The sequence below is a fragment of the Medicago sativa genome, chromosome 6 (genome assembly GCF_051527215.1).
Source record: "Medicago sativa cultivar Bolivia chromosome 6, Bolivia_mono, whole genome shotgun sequence".
NCBI classification, from domain to species: Eukaryota; Viridiplantae; Streptophyta; class Magnoliopsida; order Fabales; family Fabaceae; genus Medicago; species Medicago sativa.
Genome location: NC_140754.1, coordinates 30,332,834 through 30,352,268, shown reverse-complemented (window position 1 = coordinate 30,352,268; position 19,435 = coordinate 30,332,834). Strand labels below are relative to the sequence as shown.

The window sequence follows — 19,435 nt, the reverse complement described above, 5'->3', positions numbered from 1 at the left end:
CCAAAACAATCCTTTACCACCTCATGGGCCTGCTATTAACATGATCCAAATATATCAAGAAGATAGCCCAGTCCTCAATTCTCGTGATATCAAGACTCCATTGGTCCCGAGACACATAAAGATGTGTGAGATGATTCTTTTCAACCATGATCATGAAGCATGTGACATATGTTCTGTAAATCTTCGTGGCTGCATACAAGTCCAAAATGACGTGCAGGGTTTGCTGGACATAAAAGAGCTAATTGTCACCAGGAAAAACAAGGATAAAGATGTTTGTGTCATCACGCCCGTATTCAGAACCCGGGAACCGCTAGTGATAACGCTCAGCCAGGCGAAGCCAACCAGCACTCCTCTGGTAATTTGCTCTCCGGAACAGACGTCGTACACTTCTCAAAGGACCATCCCGTACAACTATGAGTATGCAATCATAGAAGATGGAAAGAAGAAACCACTGGATTTGCCAATCCCTGTGGACAATATCGCCAAAAATAGTCAAATTCTGAGAAGTGGACGTATTATCCCTTCTATTGTTCAGAAAGAAGCTGGTGCTCCGGTAGAAGAACCAATGAAGGAGCAGAATTTGGGTAAAGGCAAAACCATGGGACAATCTAGTGGAACCACTTATGAGGATAACGATGAAATCCTGAAATTGATCAAGAGGAGCGAGTACAAGATTGTGGATCAACTGTTGCAAACTCCGACAAAAATCTCCATCATGTCTCTATTATCAAGCTCTGACGCCCACAGAGAGACTCTAATGAAAGTCTTGGACCAGGCTTATGTGGACGATGACGTAACGTTAAGTCACTTTGGAAGTATTGTAGGAAATGTGACTGCCTGCAACAACTTAAGTTTCAGCGATGAAGACCTCCCACCGGAGGGAAGAAACCACAACTTGGCGTTACTTATCTCTGTCCTTTGCAAATCGGACTCTCTGTCAAATGTTCTAATAGACACTGGGTCTGCTCTCAATGTAATGCCAAAATCTACCCTGGATCAGCTGTCATGTTCGAAGGCTCTCTTGAAACCCATCTCAGTGACGGTGAGGGCATTTGATGGGACTAGAAGGTCTGTGTATGGGGAAATAGAATTGCCTATCTCGGTGGGCCCACATGAATTCAAGATTAATTTCCAAATTATGGAAATACAGGCCTCTTTCAGTTGCCTACTCGGCAGGCCTTGGATCCATAACGTTGGGGCAGTAACGTCCACACTCCATCAGAAGCTGAAGTTTGTCAGTCAAGGGAAACTCATAACCGTGAACGGTGAGGTAGCATTATTGGTTAGCCATTTGTCATCCTTCTCCTTTATTGGTGGTAACAGTACAGATGGATCATCATTTCAAGGACTCTCTTCCGAAGAGAATGTGGAGAAGATTGAGACTTGTATGACTTCTCTGAAGGATGCCAAGAGAGTAATACAAGAAGGTAAGACTGAAGGCTGGGGTCAGTTAGTGGAGCTGACTGAGAACAAACGCAAAGAAGGGATAGGTTTTCCCAACAGTAAGCCTGGGGTATTCAACCCTACTGGAGGTACTTTTCATAGTGCAGGATTCATTCATGCTCCATCAGAGATTAATGCACTGCTCGAGGATCAGGCTGAAGAAGCAACACCTGTCTTTGTGAAGCCCATAGGAACTTGCTGCAACTGGATCGCGGTGGACGTCCCTTCTGTGATGCCTTATTCTAAGTAATGTGTTTGTCTTGTTTTTGTTTTTCTTAAAATTCCTTTCGTCCTGCCCCAGACGACCGTACTTTATTTTATTTCGCATTTTCTGGAAAAATGGTAACACATAAAACCAAAAAAAAATCTTGTTTTTTTTCTTATTTTGTTTTCTTCCTTTTAAAAATCAAATTCAAAGGTCTGCATTTACTCATTAAAATCAATCATAAATCATGTGCAGACCAAACATAAATGAGCCCGTTGAACATGGCAACCCTATGCTCCCTCCCAACTTTGAAGTCCCTGTTTACAAGGCTATGGTAAAAGAGGATGAAGAGATTCCTGATGAGATCAGATGGATGTTAGAACAAGAAAGAAAGGCTATTCAGCCTCATCAGGAAGAAATCGAGATTGTCAACCTGGGTACTGAGGAAGACATGAAAGAGATCAAGATCGGGGCATTGTTGGATGCAACAGTTAAAGAAAGAGTAATTGAGCTTCTCAGGGAGTATGCCGACATATTTTCATGGTCATACAAGGATATGCCAGGGTTAGATAATGAAGTAGTAGAACATCGACTGCCTCTGAAGCCCGAATGCCCTCCGGTTAAACAGAAATTGAGAAGATCTCATCCTGATATGGCCCTCAAGATCAAAGAAGAAGTACGAAAGCAGATTGACGCTGGTTTTCTAATCACCTCTGAATATCCTCAATGGTTAGCCAACATAGTACCTGTTCCGAAGAAAGATGGCAAGGTCAGAATGTGTGTCGACTACCGAGATTTGAACAAAGCCAGTCCGAAGGATAATTTCCCTTTACCTCACATTGATGTATTGGTTGATAATACCGCTAAATGCAAAGTGTTCTCCTTCATGGATGGTTTCTCCGGGTATAACCAGATCAAGATGGCTCCTGAAGATAGAGAAAAGACGTCTTTCATCATGCCTTGGGGCACCTTCTGCTACGTAGTGATGCCGTTTGGTTTGATCAATGCTGGTGCCACCTACCAGAGAGGTATGACCAAGATCTTCCACGATATGATACACAAAGAGATTGAAGTCTATGTAGATGATATGATTGTCAAGTCAGGGACTGAAGAAGAGCATGTTGAGTATTTGTTGAAGATGTTTCAGCGTTTGAGAAAGTACAAACTCCGACTGAATCCTAATAAATGTACCTTCGGTGTCAGATCCGGGAAGCTTCTGGATTTTATTGTCAGTCAGAAGGGTATCGAAGTAGGTCCCGACAAAGTCAAAGCCATCAGAGAAATGCCTGCTCCAAAGACTGAGAAACAAGTCAGAGGATTCCTTGGTCGACTGAACTACATATCCAGATTTATCTCTCACATGACTGCTACATGTGGGCCAATATTCAAATTGCTTCGCAAGGATCAAGGGATCGAGTGGACTGAAGATTGTCAAAAAGCCTTCGATAGTATCAAGGAGTATTTGTTAGAACCTCCAATTCTCATCCCTCCAGTTGAAGGAAGACCCTTGATCATGTACTTGACGGTGTTAGAAGACTCTATGGGCTGTGTACTTGGTCAACAAGATGAGACTGGAAAGAAAGAACACGCCATTTACTACCTGAGCAAGAAGTTTACTGATTGCGAATCTCGATACTCCGCACTCGAGAAAACTTGTTGTGCTTTAGTCTGGGCTGCCAAGCGTCTCCGCCACTATATGATTAATCACACTACTTGGTTGATATCTAGAATGGATCCAATTAAGTACCTATTTGAGAAGCCTGTTTTAACAGGAAGAATTTTTCGTTGGCAGATGTTGTTGTCTGAGTACGATATCGTGTACCGCACTCAAAAAGCTATCAAAGGCAGTATCCTGGCAGATCATTTGGCTCATCAACCAATCGAAGATTATCAGCCTATCAAATTTGACTTCTCGGATGAAGAGATCATGTATTTAAAGATGAAAGATTGTGAGGAACCATTGATTGATGAAGGCCCTGATCCTGAATCAGAATGGGGTTTGATATTTGATGGAGCTGTTAATGTCTATGGTAGCGGAATTGGGGCAGTCCTCGTTACTCCTAAGGGCTGTTAATAATCGATGAAGGCTGCGTCTTGACTGCACAAACAACATTGCAGAATATGAAGCTTGCATCATGGGTATTGAGGAAGCTATTGATTTGAGGATTAAAAGAATCAAGATATATGGTGATTCAGCCCTTGTGGTCAACCAAATTAAAGGAAAGTGGGAAACTCATCATGCTGGGTTGATACCGTACAGAGATTACGCCAGACGTCTGTTAACTTTCTTCAACAAAGTAGAATTGAATCATATCCCTTGTGAGGAGAATCAAATGGCAGATGCTCTAGCTACTTTATCTTCAATGATCAAAGTGAATTGCCTTAAAATTGTACCTTTAATCAGTGCCAAGTTCCTCGACCAACCCGCTTACGTTTTTGCTGCTGAAGCAGTCTTTGACGACAAGCCGTGGTTCCATGATATTAAAGTTTTCCTTCAAACACAAGAGTATCCGACCGGGGCATCTCGCAAAGATAAGAGGACTCTAAGAAGATTGTCTAGTAGTTTCTTCTTGAATGGCGATATTTTGTACAAAAGAAACTTCGACGCCGTTTTGCTCAGATGTATAGATCGGCGTGAAGCAGATTTGTTAATGCATGAAATACACGAAGGCTCGTTCGGGACTCATTCTAGTGGTTATGCAATGGCTAAGAAGGCGTTGAGAGCAGGGTATTATTGGATAACGATGCATGCTGACTGTTACCATCATGCCAAGAAATGCCACAAATGTCAGATTTATGCGGATAAGATCCATATACCGCCGTCTATGCTCAATGTTATTTCTTCCCCGTGGCCTTTCTCTATGTGGGGCATCGATATGATTGGTCGGATTGAACCAAAAGATTCCAATGGACATCGTTTCATACTAGTGGCCATTGATTATTTCACCAAGTGGGTCGAGGCGGCATCTTATGCTAATGTGACCAAGCAAGTGGTGGTCCGGTTTATCAAGAACAATATCATCTGCCGCTACGGTGTTCCTAACAAAATCATCACGGATAATGGTACCAATTTAAATAACAAGATGATGAAAGAACTGTGCGATGATTTCAAGATCGAGCATCATAACTCTTCTCCTTATAGACCACAGATGAATGGTGCAGTTGAAGCTGCAAACAAAAATATCAAGAAGAATGTGCAGAAGATGGTGGTTACATACAAAGACTGGCATGAAATGTTACCATATGCTTTGTATGGCTATCGTACCTCAGTACGTACTTCAATAGGGGCAACCCCTTTCTCTTTGGTGTATGGTATGGAGGTTGTACTCCCGGTAGAGGTTGAGATCCCGTCGTTAAGAATCTTGAAAGAAGCTGAGTTGACTGAAGCCGAATGGTGTCAGGATAGGTATGATCAGTTGAATTTGATTGAAGAAAAACGCATGACAGCTTTGTGTCACGGACAGCTATATCAGTCAAGAATGAAGCAAGCATTCGATAAGAGAGTGCGTCCCCGTGAGCTTAAAGAATGAGACCTTGTGGTCAAGAGTATCAAGTCTTTTCAACCAGACCCAAGGGGCAAGTGGACACCTAATTATGAAGGTCCTTATGTTGTTAAGCGGGCTTTCTCTGGTGGTGCTCTGATACTAACAAATATGGATGGAGAGGAGTTACCGCGTCCTGTGAATTCTGATGCAGTCAAGAAATACTTTGTCTAGAAAATGTATAAAAGAACAGCTCGGTAGGTCGAAAACCCGAAAGGGCGGTCTAAACCAAAAATGAGCGTCTCGATGGATCGAAAACCTGAAAGGGCGATCTATGCAAAAGTTAGAGGCATAAAAAAATGTTTACCCTGATAGATCGAAAGCCCGAAAGGGCAATCTATGCAAAAATTAAGGGATTATGACAAGTAACTGCATCAGATTATGCATCGCTCACTTGGGACACCTTAGCTGTCAGAAGTTTCTCCGATATCAAAGCATCAAAACAGTGGAGTTCAAAGTTGTTTAGGGCATATAGCGATTATTATGTTCAATATACCTTCCCCTTATTAATTACCATTTTCCAAATTCTGTAATTTGTGGTGTCATGCCTTTGGTCGGGTACCATTTCTATTAAATCAATTTGAGCCTGTGCCTCTTCATTTGGAATTCTTGTTTATTGTATGTGCAAAATTTCTTCCATTTTAATATTAGTACTTGAAGCGAAAAAAAAAAACTTCGAAAATTCTTTTGAAACTTTTGTGTTTTCTTTGAGAAGAACAAAAATAACAAACATATTATCTTTACAACTATGTATCATAGGAGCATGTGTCAGCATTCGGTCCGAAAGCAGGTAGATGCAACGAGTAGACATAGTCATTGCTAAAAAAAAAGGGAGAGCTCGCTAAGTTTAAAAACCCGAAAGAGCGACTTAGGCAAAAATGAGCTTCCCGGTGGATTGAAAACCCAAAAGGGCGATCCAGGCAAAAGTTAGGGATTTCAAAAAAAAATGAAAAAGAAATATACAAAAAAAAAATAAGCAATGACTATTTGAAGCATGAATTTGAGAAAGTGCCTCGATTTAGAAACGACGACTTCTGCCAGTGTTTATTCAAAGGGGCCTTACCCCGACAATGTTTGATTCATACCCAAGTAATGTTATCTCCAATGAAGAGTGTTGAACGATTGTAGCGTGATGTCGGGCCATTTTCCTTTGGACCTGCCCAGCTGTGTCTCATCAATCTTACCATCATATTGTCATGAGTCTCATACATATTCATACATTCATTCATTCATGCATACATAGCATGCATACAAATATCACTTATACATGGTTGCATTGTCACCCAGCTGTCTTATTTCAGTGGTATCTCATAAAAGTGTCATCCCCAATAGGACTGATTCAAAGAGCGTCACCAATCAAATTCGTTTCAAGTGGCAGGTCCCACCAAATATTCATCTTTACCAATGTCTATCCAAATTTCCCCAGTAATTGTTCAAACCTTATCTCGAGTGTCCTTTACTAATTCAAAAGTAATTGACAATTTTATTCCCTGTCATGTTCGTCTTTACCAGTTCAAAGGTAACAGACGTTGTCCTTTACTAATTCAAAAGTAATAGACAAATTTGTTTCTTGTTCGTCTTTACCAGTTCAAAGGTAACAGACATTGTCCTTTACTAATTCAAAAGTAATTGACAATTTTATTTCCTGTCATGTTCATCTTTACCAGTTCAAAGGTAACAGACTTTGTCTTTTACTACTTCAAAAGTAATAGACACTTTTATTGCTTGTTACATTCGTCTTTACTAATTCAAAAGTAATAGACAGTGTTGCGTTCGTCTTTACTACTTCGAAAGTATTTGACGGTTTCTTTCCTCGTAATGTCCTCCATTACCAGTTCAATGGTAACAGACATTGTCCTTTACTAATTCAAAAGTAATTGACAAATTTATTTCATGTCCATCTTTACCAGTTCAAAGGTAGCAGACATTGTCCTTTACTAATTCAAAAGTAATAGACAAATTTAGTTCTTGTTCGTCTTTACTAGTTCAAAGGTAACAGACTTTGTCTTTTACTACTTCAAAAGTAATAGACACTTTTATTGCTTGTTACGTTCGTCTTTACTAATTCAAAAGTAATAGACAGTGTTGCGTTTCGTCTTTACTACTTCAAAAGTATTTGACGGTTTCTTTCCTCGTAATGTCCTCCATTATCACTTCAAAGGGTAATTGGCATTCTTTCCTTCTCAACAATCATTATCAATTTTGTCCCCCAGTCGGCATATGCTTGCCGTTGTTGCATTCATAATTGCATCGCATACATACATACCATTATATTCATAAGTATTGCATTCATAACATCTTAGGTTAAAATTGGTGCACTTTTGGTATTTAAGTCCCTCCGACCCGACAAAACAAAGATTCCATCTTCAAGTCTCCGGACGAAGAGACTTAAATAGGGGCATCTGTCATACCTCAATTTTTGACCTAAAGATCCTCCATTCATACACCAACACGTGTCCTCTAACCCTGGTTAGTCTTTGACTTTTTCAGCGAAAAATTCGGCAGAGAGGTATTTTAAAATACCTCATATTTGGTTCCGAGTCGGACCCTCTTCTCTCAATTTTTATTTATTATTACTTTTAGTTTATTTATTTATTTATTTATTTATTATTATTATTATTATTATTATTATTATTATTATTATTATTATTATTATTATTATTATTATTATTATTATTATTATTATTATTATTATTATTATTATTATTTATTTTAAGTCCAAAATCTGTCCAAAAATATCCAAGTCCAGCACCAAGCAGCTGTCATGTTCCCTAAAGCAATTTCTGTCGCCCCCTTGTTCAGGCATAATGTCTCAATCAAGTCTATAAATACAAGCACACCTGCAACCGACAAAGGAGGAGGGATTTCCAGCAAAAAAGAGGCGAATTCATGTGAAACAACAAGAAAATTTCCAGCCAACACAGAAAAATTCATCAACCCAATTCTTTTTTAAACCTGCATATTCTCAAACAATATTCATCAGAAGTATCAACACACAAAACCCAATCGGCCCACACCAAACCAATCAAAGCCGATTCACAAACTCACGCATACACACACACGCACCATCACAAACACACTCACGCACAACCACACAAATCCATCATAACAGAGCCTCGTTCACAAACCCATTCGAACAACACAAATAAATCAATAGAACCTCAAAGCCTTCACAAACATATAGCCAAACCGATTTCAAAATCAAATCATAAAACCGGCACAAGCCACTCAAAATCCAACACCAAACCGTCACAAAAGCCGTTTTCAAACAAAAGGTAGTAATTTTAAATTCCTAGATCTAGGTCGTTTTGTGCGTGATTTGATAATTTTGAGCTTGGAATCGGATAGAGGGAGTGAAAAGAAGTAGAAAGGACAAAAAAAAATAAAAAAGGGGTGGCTCTAGCGGCGGCGGCGCCACCTAAGGTGGTCGGCCACCGCGCCGGAGCCACCTCCGGCCGTCGCCCTCCTCATCGGAGAAGAAAGAGAGAGATGGGAGTCTCTCTCTCTAGAATAAGGGAAAAGAGAGAAGGAAAGAAGAAAAATGAGAAAAAAAACGGTCAATAGCATATATATAGTGCTCTGAACCGATTCGGTTCTCTTGAACCGAACCGGTCTAACTTAAGCCCACTAGCGCGCCTCTGCACTCCTCCAGGCCCAATTCCATTTTTTTCATTTCTGCACCCCCCTGTTTATTTATTGCACCCCCTGCATTATATTTTATTTTATTCGTGCATTTCAATTCCGTTTATCGTCTTATTTTTTCTTCTCATGCATTTTTAATACGTTTAAACTCTTCTATTTTCTTCTCATGCATTTTTAATTCGTCTAATCTCTTTTATTTTCTTCCAATGCATTTTTAATTCGTTCAATCTCTTTTATTTTTTCTCATGCATTTTATTTTACCTTTTGCATTACATTCTATTGTCTACTGTTATCATATGCATATTTAAATTTTGTCATTAAGTACACACTTCAATCCAGAGTGCTCTGGTCCTTGTTAATTAAATTAATCCAGAATGCTCTGGTCCTAAATTAACTATGAATGTTATTTTATTCTCCAGAACAATCTGGTCCTTCTTAATTAAATTAATCCAGAATGCTCTGGTCCTAAATTAACTATTAGTATTATTTTATTCTCCAGAACAATCTGGTCCTTGTTAATTAAATTAATCCAGAGTGTTCTGGCCCTAAATCAACTGTTAATATTGTATTTTCTACTTATATAATCGTTCTCCAGAGTATTCTGGTCCGTGTTAAAATAACCTCATATTTCAGCTTAATATTATTTTTCTCATTCTGCTTATATAATTTTCATATTATTATTTAAAATAACAAAAACATGCAAATATAATCAAAAATCACAAAAATATTTTCATAGCAAACCTTGATTTTTCAATCAAGCGATCATCATTTTATTTTGTTTTCTTAATCAAACTTTAATCAATTTAATTCTACTTCGAGTCTATTTTTTCTTTAATATTAAAAAACACAAACAAATACTCATTCGCCATTTTGGCTTTTCCTTTTAAAACTTTTTTCAAAAAATATTAAAAAACACAAAAAGAAATCAAACGTCAATTTCTACCCTGGACTACGAGGTTTTGATCCCTCACGGGTACGTAGGCAAGGGACACGTGTCCTTCCAAATCGATAAAAATGTAGATAAATTAGGTCTCTCCTTTCTTTTATCATTTCAAATTCCATTTTTAAAAGCAAGCAAGTTTATAGCACAAAAGTTAAATAAAATCAAGAGGTTCTCGTAGAGTACTACGAATATTTAGGGTGCTTAACACCTTCCCTAAATATAACCAACCCCCGAACCCTTAATCCCTAAAAAATGTGGTATTTGAACCTTTTTCCACTTTCTTTTGAAAAGAATTAAATGTTCAGTCGTGAATTCAAAAGTGGGTCAAACGCCAATCAAATGGCCTTTTGACCGTCCGAAAAATGACGCGACATCTCCCGTAAGATTTGTAGGAGTTTCGGGAACCGCTGAGCCATCGTCCTCAAAAATCTTATGCACCCCGGAAACCGAAGATTGAAAATTAATCTCCACTCCCTTCCCTTTTTTCTTCTTATGCTTCCCCTCATGTCTAGTCCCTTGGGCTATTTCCTTTAAATTCACACACCCAGCCGCCCCCAAAAGTTGATTACCCTTCTTTGGTTTTTTGCCAATCACATTGCTTACTGTTGCCAAATGAACCCCCTACTTTCCACCCTCCAAAGCACAATTTATATCACCAGTAGCATTCTGCTTAGGCCCAACAGGAACTGGCCCAGCAGACTCTCCACAGCCCAACGGATCAACACTCGCAACCTGCCTAATTGGGTCCAACTGCAACCCGGCGTTGTCCCCCAAACCAGAAACCAAATTCAAACTAGGTGTGGCCCCCACTACAGGATCTTGGATGAGATCCTCCAATCCAATGTCAATCTCAAGGTTGACTTCTGCCATACCTATAGCCTCGGGCCCTACCCCTGCACCTTCATCCTTGTCAATCCCACCAACTAGCTCCATGTGTCCAACACCCAATGGCTGCAAAGTCACTTCTTTCTCCAACAACTCAGGTTGAGTCTGAATTCCAAAAAGCCTAGTGAGAATAGGAGCTTTCCTCCCCCATTCACCACGCGCCCCATCAGCTCCCTGTGGACCACTCTCCCTAACATCTGAAGTGGACACATCACCAAGCTGGGACCCACCCTAACCTCCTCACACTCCGATCTAGAATCTTCCTCTGAAAGCTTGTCGCCGGAAATTAAGTTACCAACCAAATCTTCCAACTCACCGCCCGCCACCGCCACTTTAAAAAATTGAGGATGATCTTCCTCCCATGAGACACTTGTTAAACCCACTTCACTTACCTTCTCTAAGTCCTCCCCTTGTGATTGAGCTTCCTCCTCCACCACCCACACATCAAACATAGCCCCCATGACCTTCAACCTCAACCTTTTATTGATCAAAGAAAGTTGATTGGTAGATATCAACAGCCTCACCACATCTTGTCTCCTTCTCTCAGCTGTAGCCAAATCAAAATCCACGAACTCACCGAGCAAATTCCCAATCTGGCATTTCTCCTCCCACACATGAAGAGGAACACCCCTACATTTCACCCAAACTCTTCTCCTTTTAGCCACCAGATTCGGTAACCATGGAATCACCTTGTTAAAATTTGCATCCCACCATTCTATTTTCCTCCCCAATGCCGCCACCATCCCTCCTTCCTTACTAGAATGCATCAGGACCAGATTATCCCCCATGTTAGTAACACTAACCCCCTCAAATCCCTCCATGAATAGGCATGTCTGAACAAGCTTAGCCTCCCTAGGGTAGTGCAAGAAACCAACATGACAATCTTTCAACCTATTCAACACCTCCTCCTCCTGCCAAAGCTCCAGCACCGGGACTTCCGCATCAACAACCACCTTCTTCCCTTTCTCCCCAGCCAAAACGTGTTTGAAGGAGACATCTTCAACGACCCTCTTAGAAGGTACAATCTGCTTCTTACCCACATCCTGCGCCTCCGACACCTTCTCCGTAGCCCCCTCCGAGTCCCTCCCGAAGCGAGAGAGGTTCACCTTCAACTTCCTCTCGCCACACCACACATCTGAGAGCCTAGCTTCAAAAGCAACAGGATCCTTAACCTCTTTGAACTTCACAAAACCAAACCTATTTCCCCACTTATTAAGCTTGTTAGGAATAAACACTTCTCCCACCCATCCAAACTTAGCAAAGATCCTCCAGAGAACACCTCTACTCACATCATCGTCAAAATTAGAGAAGTAAAACGATGTTGTTGACTGGTCCAGGAACCGGAATGAATTCCTGTTCTGGTTACCTTTGTCGGAATTCTCACCTCTCTCCTTTTGAAAAACCCTTGTTGACCCACTTGTCCCTTTCCCCCTCACACTTTCTCTCTCTAAAACCTCACTCATTCTCTCTCTGATTATTCTTGAAAAATGATTGATTGATAGTTGATCCGAAAAATTATAGTTGCTGGAATAATATTTACTATTTTGCTTGGTTTTGATCCCAAAAACCGCAACTCTTTATCCCTTACATCATCCGATCATTATTATAAACAAAATTTCTCTTTTTTAGATTCAATGAATAACTGAATAGTCCGGATACATTGGTTATATTCAATGAATGTGAAAAGGAGAAATTTCCTTTATAATAATCCGGAGACATTTGAACTAACTACCTATATATAAATCAACCTTTTGGATGATATATTGACATATCAAATCAATTTCAGGTTCCCATATTCATAGAAAAATGAAATCCACAACACCATCATCCTTGTTGTTCATCTTTTTCTTATGCATCATATTTTATGCCCCTCTTCCAACATTATGTACCAGCTTGTATGAATCATTATGCAATGAGTACAGGCCTGAAGAAGATATCCCAAAGTGTTTGAATCTTTTGAAAAATGACTCAAAAATCCCCTTAGCCACAAATTACCATGACCTCTCCCAGTATATCTTGGAGATGGTAGTAGATGAGGCTATATTGATTGCAAAAAATTATAGTGAACTGGTCAATCGATTTCACAATGATCCAGCAATTAGCAATTGTGCATTTGATTTCTACACTACAGCTATTGGAGCATTGAGCAGTGCATTGAATGAGTTGGAAAATGATCCTCAAAATGCAAGAAGTGATGCAATAACTGCTGCTCTTGAAACTGATAAATGTGAGAAAGCTGTTGCAGATGAACCTGCTTTTGTGGTCGATCCTTCAATCCGTGATAGAAACAAAGATATCACTTTTCTAAGTATAATGGCTTCTTTAGCTATAATTCATCTTTTTTCATAGTGTAATTTTCGATTTAAGCAAATGAAATAGTCACACAGCATATCAAATAAAATAATTAGAATAAATAGTCACAGTTTTTCGTAATTTTTATTTTTATTACCGATTTTCTTCTTGTTATTATACTGATGTTCTTCTTGTTTAATGACGTTTATCTTTTTTAATTAATAATTTGATTAATGTTATTTGTACCAAAAAAAAAAAAAAAAAATTTGATTAATGTTATAAAAAAGAAAAAAAAGTAAAAAAAAAGATTAAATGAAGGATAAATTCAAAATAAAAATAAAAATTCATTCCCAAAAGGGGTATTTTTGAGTATGTTGCGTTTTTCGAATATGAGTTTTTGACGAATTTTTTATAGACCGATGAGGATGCCTAAAATTATTGTCTTTTAATTTTCGATCAATATATTGCAACGAATCACCTCTTCTCGAAAGTCAAACGATGGAAATGAATCCAGACATAAATTATAATTAACTACTTTGATTTTTTTAAAGGGAATTTTAACCATTTTAATTAAAATGCAAGAAATATTAATTATTAAAGTTGTAGAAAAAATAATTTTAAGAGAGAAGTTTGAATAATAATAATATTATTATTCCTATAAATTTTTTTGTGGTGTTCGGAGTTCGAACCTCAGACATTCCATATATTATGCATTGTCTCTTCTCAACTGACGTAAGCTCACGATGACATTATTATTCTAATAATAACATAACGAAAAACATTTGTCAAAAATACATAACGAAAAACATGTTGTGACTATTTTATTCTTTTTTATCACATATTATGACTATTTTATTTGCTTACATCGAAAATCCTAAATTATTAGGCCAACAATTTTCCATCGGAAACCCTAAATTGTTAGGTCTCCACTATTCAAAAAGATGAATTATAGATAAAGAAGCCATTACATTTACAAAAAAGATCTCATTGTTTTGATCTTGGATTGCATCAAGGACATACTTGTCCGATGGATTTTGAAGAGCTTTATTACAATGATCACCTCCAAAACCAGCAGATATTGCATCATCTCTTGCACTTTTAGGGTCATTATCAATTTTGATCAATGCACTGTTCACTGCTCCAACACTATTGTTGAGTTCAGTTAAACATTTGCTAATAGCTTCATTAGAGGGAAAATATTTTTCAATTACTTCAAGATAAGTATGAACTGTTGTCACCTTAAATAATGCCATCTCCAAGATATAATGGGAGAGGTCATGATAATTTGTGGCTAAGGTGATATTTGGGTCAGTTTTCAAAAGATTCAAACATTTTGGGATATCTTCTTCAGGCCTATATTCATTGCATAATGATTCATACAAGCTGGTACATGATGTAGGAAGAGGGGCATAAAATATGATGCATAAGAAAAGGATAAACAAAAAGGATGATGGTGTTGTGGATTTCATTGTTCTAATCATATTGGATATCTCAAATTGATTTTTTATGTCAAGATACTAACAGTTAGATTTATAGATAGCTAGTTCAGATTTTGATGATACATGTATCAATTTTTTTTTTTAATAATTGTGTCAAAAAAATTACCTAGCAAATTTAATTAACTAGCATATTGAAAGAAAAATTGTTTTTGATGAAAACCATTAAATGAGAATGAAAAATTTACAATAGCTTTGATAAATATTAGTAGAAAATAATGATAAAAAAATATTTGTTTGATATAGAGTTATTTGGTCAAAGAAATTTAATTATTTAATTATTCTTTAGTGATAATATAATAAAAAAACCCTTTAATATGATATTTAAAAATATTTTATTACGAAATTAAAGATATTTTAAATATATACTTGACCAATATTTTTAAAAATAACCTTTCTTTTCAATCATATATAATTGACCAATATTTTTAAAAATAACTTTTCTTTTCAGCATCAGATCATTATGAATTCAGCATGAGATCACCCATACATACCATAATCCAGAAAACTTAATATTATTTTTTCGGAAATCTACCAGAAAATTTATATTTAGTTTTTTGGTTTGTAATTTTTTTTTAAAATATCAAACTTTTATCCAACAATTAAAAAGTAGTTGCAAAAGATTTTAATAGGAAATAATTTTTTGCGATAATAACTGAAATATTGTCGCTTGTGCGTTTGACCCAAATTTTTGGGGCTTAAAAAGCTATTTCAAAACTAGAGTTGCAAATGTCTTTGTGAGCATAGCTCGGATGGTAGGGAAAATGCATAATAATATATGTAAGGTCTGGAGTTCAAACCTCGGCCACCACAAAAAAAAAAAAAAGCAAGGTCTGGAGTACAAACCTCGGCCACCACAAAAAAAAAGAAAAAAATAGAGTTGTAAATAAGAATTTTTTGGGGTTTTTTTTGAAGTGGCTTTGGTGTAAGTAGCGGGTAATAGGTGTTTTTTTTTGACCAAGCGGGTAATAGGTGTTTGAATTTCATTTAGGAGGCTATTCACGATCGTGTGTGAGATTTTGTCTTAACTTTTGGTTTATGTTGGTTTGTGGCTGTTTATCTTGGTTTTGATGTTGATTTGATTTTGGAGGTTTGTTTTTCTATTGGTGTGTAAGAATTAAGATGTACAGTGTATTCATTTTTTTTGTTGGTATTTCGCCTATATACGACGTCTTTTACTTTATAGTTTCTGTATTACCGGTCCATGTTCGTCTTGTTGAAGGACTTGAATATTAATAAAATTTTGCCGTTCAAAAAAATAAATAAATTTAAAGTCGTTTAGTCATATAGCCATTTTTTCATTTATTTTTTTAGGGACTTTTTTCATATAATTTGAACAACTCATATTTGCACGTAAACATTGTCAGAAATATTATTCATCATTCTCATTATTTTTAAACTTGTTAACTTATTTTCTTGAGAACTCGTTTAAAATACATACTAATTTTGTATTACTTGTGATTCAATGTGATCCTAAGGTTTGAAAAGAGGTGATATCTATTGGTTTAGAGTCTCTTCCACAAAGGATAATTTTGTGTGGAGAGTGCTCACTGTCTTATTGAAGTTACTAACTTTTCCTATTTAAAACCTTTGTTAATGAAAATCTCAAGGTGTTTTTATTTGGAGATTACACGTAGGCCTTGTTGTTTTGGGCCGATCTAGAATAAACTTTTTTGTGTATTTTTTTTTCTCATCTCTTTATCTCTTTTACTTTATTTGTTAATTATTTTACTTCACCATCTCAATTTTCTAAATTTATTTAAACCTTAAATAAGCATTTTATATGGTTAAATGTTTTTTTAAGTGCTTATTTTTAAAACATTAAGAAACACAATTCATTCCCTTCTGGTGTGTTTAAAGTACTTGTTCAACAAGTGGTATCATAGCTTGAACTCTTGTTTAAGAACTAATTGTCTCAAGAGACAAGATAACTTTAAACAACAATTCAATTAACATACCCAATCTTTCATGGTTATTGGAAAGAGAAAATGAAAGATTTCATCGAGGGGTAGATTGTGATATTTGGGGTGCTGTAGAAAGTGACTCATTTATTCTCACTCATTTAGTCAATAATGCAGTAATGAATATACCAAGATTTTAGACCAAAAATGAAAAAGAAAAGGTTCAATACAATTTGAAAGCTAAGAGTTGTACCACAACTTCATTAAGCATTGATGAGTTCAAAACAATTTCAAAATTTAGCTCCCCCTTTTGGTATTATCAATGCTTAATGAAACTGTGATAGTGTTCCTAGCTTTCAAATTTTATTGAACCTTTTCTTTTTCATCTTTGCTCCAGAGAGATCTTGGTTTATTCGTCACAACATTATTGACTATAGAAGTGATAATAAATAGAACATTTTCCAGAGCATCCTAAATATCATAATCAAACCCCGCAATGAAAGTTTTCCTTCTCTTTTTAAACCCTTCACCATTGAAAGATTGGGTTCTGTTCATGGAAACATTGTCTGAAGTCATTTTGGCTCTTGAAACAATCAATCTTTAAATAGGAGTTCAAGCTCTAATGCCACTTGTTAAACAAGTGACTTTAAACACACAAGAAGTGGAGTGAATTGTGATCTTTAAGAAGTTTAAACACTGTCACCAATTCACATAAGAAATTGTGCAAATTCAGGATCATTCATTGATCGCATATTTTGTACCAAATGTAGGACATTGGTATTAGCCCATAAATAAGACCTAATAATACGCATGTAGATATCATTTGTGTCTTAGTACCTTTTTGAATAACTGGAAGTACTTGACGAAAATCTTAATCGATGATCATAATTTTTCCACCAAATGGAGCATCACAGTCTAAAATATCTTTTATTGTTCGATCTAATGCTTCTAAACAGTATCTAATTTTTAACAATATTTTTTGCTCACGTTTGTTACTAATCTTTTTTTAGAGGATTTAAAGTCAAATCTTGAACAATATTTTTTGCTCACGTATGCTACTAATCTTTTTTTAAAGGATTTAAGGTCCAATCCTTAACATTATTTTTTGCTCACGTTTGTTACTAATTTTTTTTAGAGGATTTAAAGTCCAATCTTTAACTTTATTTTTTTTTATGAGCAGCTTTATTTTTTTAACACGAGTGAATTATAAACAATAGTACAGATAATGAAAATCAAAATTTCATAAAAACTATTGTTTATAATTCACAAGAATTTCTTAAGAAAAAAATATAACTTACATGCGTAAACATAGTAAAAAAAAATCAGACAGATAGTCTAAACGCTAGTGCTAATAAAAATATTGTAAATTTTCTCAAAAAAAAAATAAAAATATTGTAAATGATAAATCAAATTAAATTCATATTCATTTTAAGAGGTTTTGTCCTTTATAATAAAATATGATATATTGTAAAAGGTTCAAACAAATTATATATTAAAATAAATTTATTTAATATGCCACATAGAAATTCCTAGTTCGAAATTAATCTCATAATTTATTTATAAATTTTGTCAAAAAAATATTGTTTTATAAATATATTGTGTCAGCAAAAAATTAATTATCTCTATTTTAAAATTAATATAAAAATTATCTTTTCATTGAGTCAAAGAATACCACATTATTTTAAAATTAATAGTTAAATTTCTTTGACCTATTAACTCCATGTCAAATAAATATATATTTTTTGACTAAACAAAAATATATTTATTTATCATTCTTTACTACTAAAGTTTATCAAAACTATTAAAAAAATTCATTATTATTTAATGCTTTTCCATTTTAGTAAAAATTGAATTTATAATAATAAAAAAGGATATCAAATTGAGATATGACTTGATGACAAATTAAATTTTTTTTGACGGATTGTTGACAAATTAATGGTTTTATCATTGAATCAAAGAATGCCACATTATTTAAAAGTTAATAATTAAAGTTCTTTGACTTTTTTTTTGACAAATAAAGTTCTTTGACTTTTTTTTTAAACTTATTAACTCTGTCAGATAAATATTTAAAAAACTATTAAAACCCTTAAAAAATTTCATTTTCATCTCCTTTGAAAAAATATTAATTTTTATTTAATACTTTCCATTTTAGTAAAAAAAAAATGAATGTATAATCTAAATAAGGATAACAAAAATATATTTTTTTTTTTAAATTTACAAAAATTAAAGGATTCATTGTTGGACCGGGTTGATATTAGACAACTTATATCATCGATATTTGGACTAATGTTATAAATCTGCTAGTTTATATATTGACATAGAAAATCAATTTGAAGTTCCCATATTCATATATATATTCATATATATCATAAGAAAAATGAAATCCACATCAATATCATCCTTTTTGTTCATCCTTTTCTTGTGCTTCATATTTTATGCATCTCTTCCAGCATTATGTCTCTTCGTTGGTGTGTATGTAAAGGTATGTGCTGAATACACTCCACTAACTAATTTCAAACATTGTCTTCAACTTCTACAAACTGACCCAAGAATCCCCAAAGTTGCATCATACCCTGAACTCTCCTTTTTTATCTTGGAGATGTCAATAAATGAGGCTATGTCAACTCAAGCTTCTTTTATCGAAATGGCACAACGTTATCCTACAGAAGAAGCTCTTAGTCAATGTGCAAATGAATTCTATAATACAGCTATTTCATCATTCAACACTGCATTAGATATGTTGCATAAGGATGCTCTAAGTTCAAGAAATGATGTACAAGATGCTACTAGGGCAGTTATTGGTTGTATAAAAGCTCTTCAAAATACAAATGAAACTTTTGATCCTAAAGTTTATGCTCGAAACAATGATACATTTTTACTAAGTGTAGTTTCGTTTTTCGCTATAAATCATATTCTTACATAGAAAAGGTTTAAGAAATAAACCATAGGAAATGGTTCCAATGTAAGAAAATAAATGAAAAATTGTACTCGTGGTTCTCTAATTTAATTTCAGATAACTATTTCATCATTTATCTTTTTTTCACGTAATTCTTGTGTTTGTGATCCGTTTGCACATAGATTTTTAA

The 19,435-nt window shown here is 35.5% G+C and overlaps 1 protein-coding gene across 1 annotated transcript; it reads left to right on the top strand.

Moving 5' to 3' along the window:
• Nucleotides 1–121: 121 nt before the first annotated feature.
• LOC146914446 (uncharacterized) lies at nt 122–2,283 on the top strand. Its single transcript, XM_085721066.1, has 3 exons — nt 122–1,689; nt 1,904–2,212; nt 2,277–2,283. Exons 1-3 carry the CDS (start codon nt 122–124, stop codon nt 2,281–2,283), a joined length of 1,884 nt encoding a protein of 627 aa, XP_085577192.1.
• The last annotated feature ends 17,152 nt before the right edge of the window (nt 2,284–19,435 follow it).

What these genes read in the sequence shown, in the direction of transcription:
- LOC146914446 (XM_085721066.1), top strand. Translation starts at nt 122, where the DNA reads ATGTGTGAGATGATTCTTTTCAACCATGATCATGAAGCATGTGACATA. An exon ending in TCTGTGATGCCTTATTCTAA is followed by an intron (nt 1,690 to 1,903) that starts GTAATGTGTTTG and finishes AATCATGTGCAG; the next exon opens with ACCAAACATAAATGAGCCCG.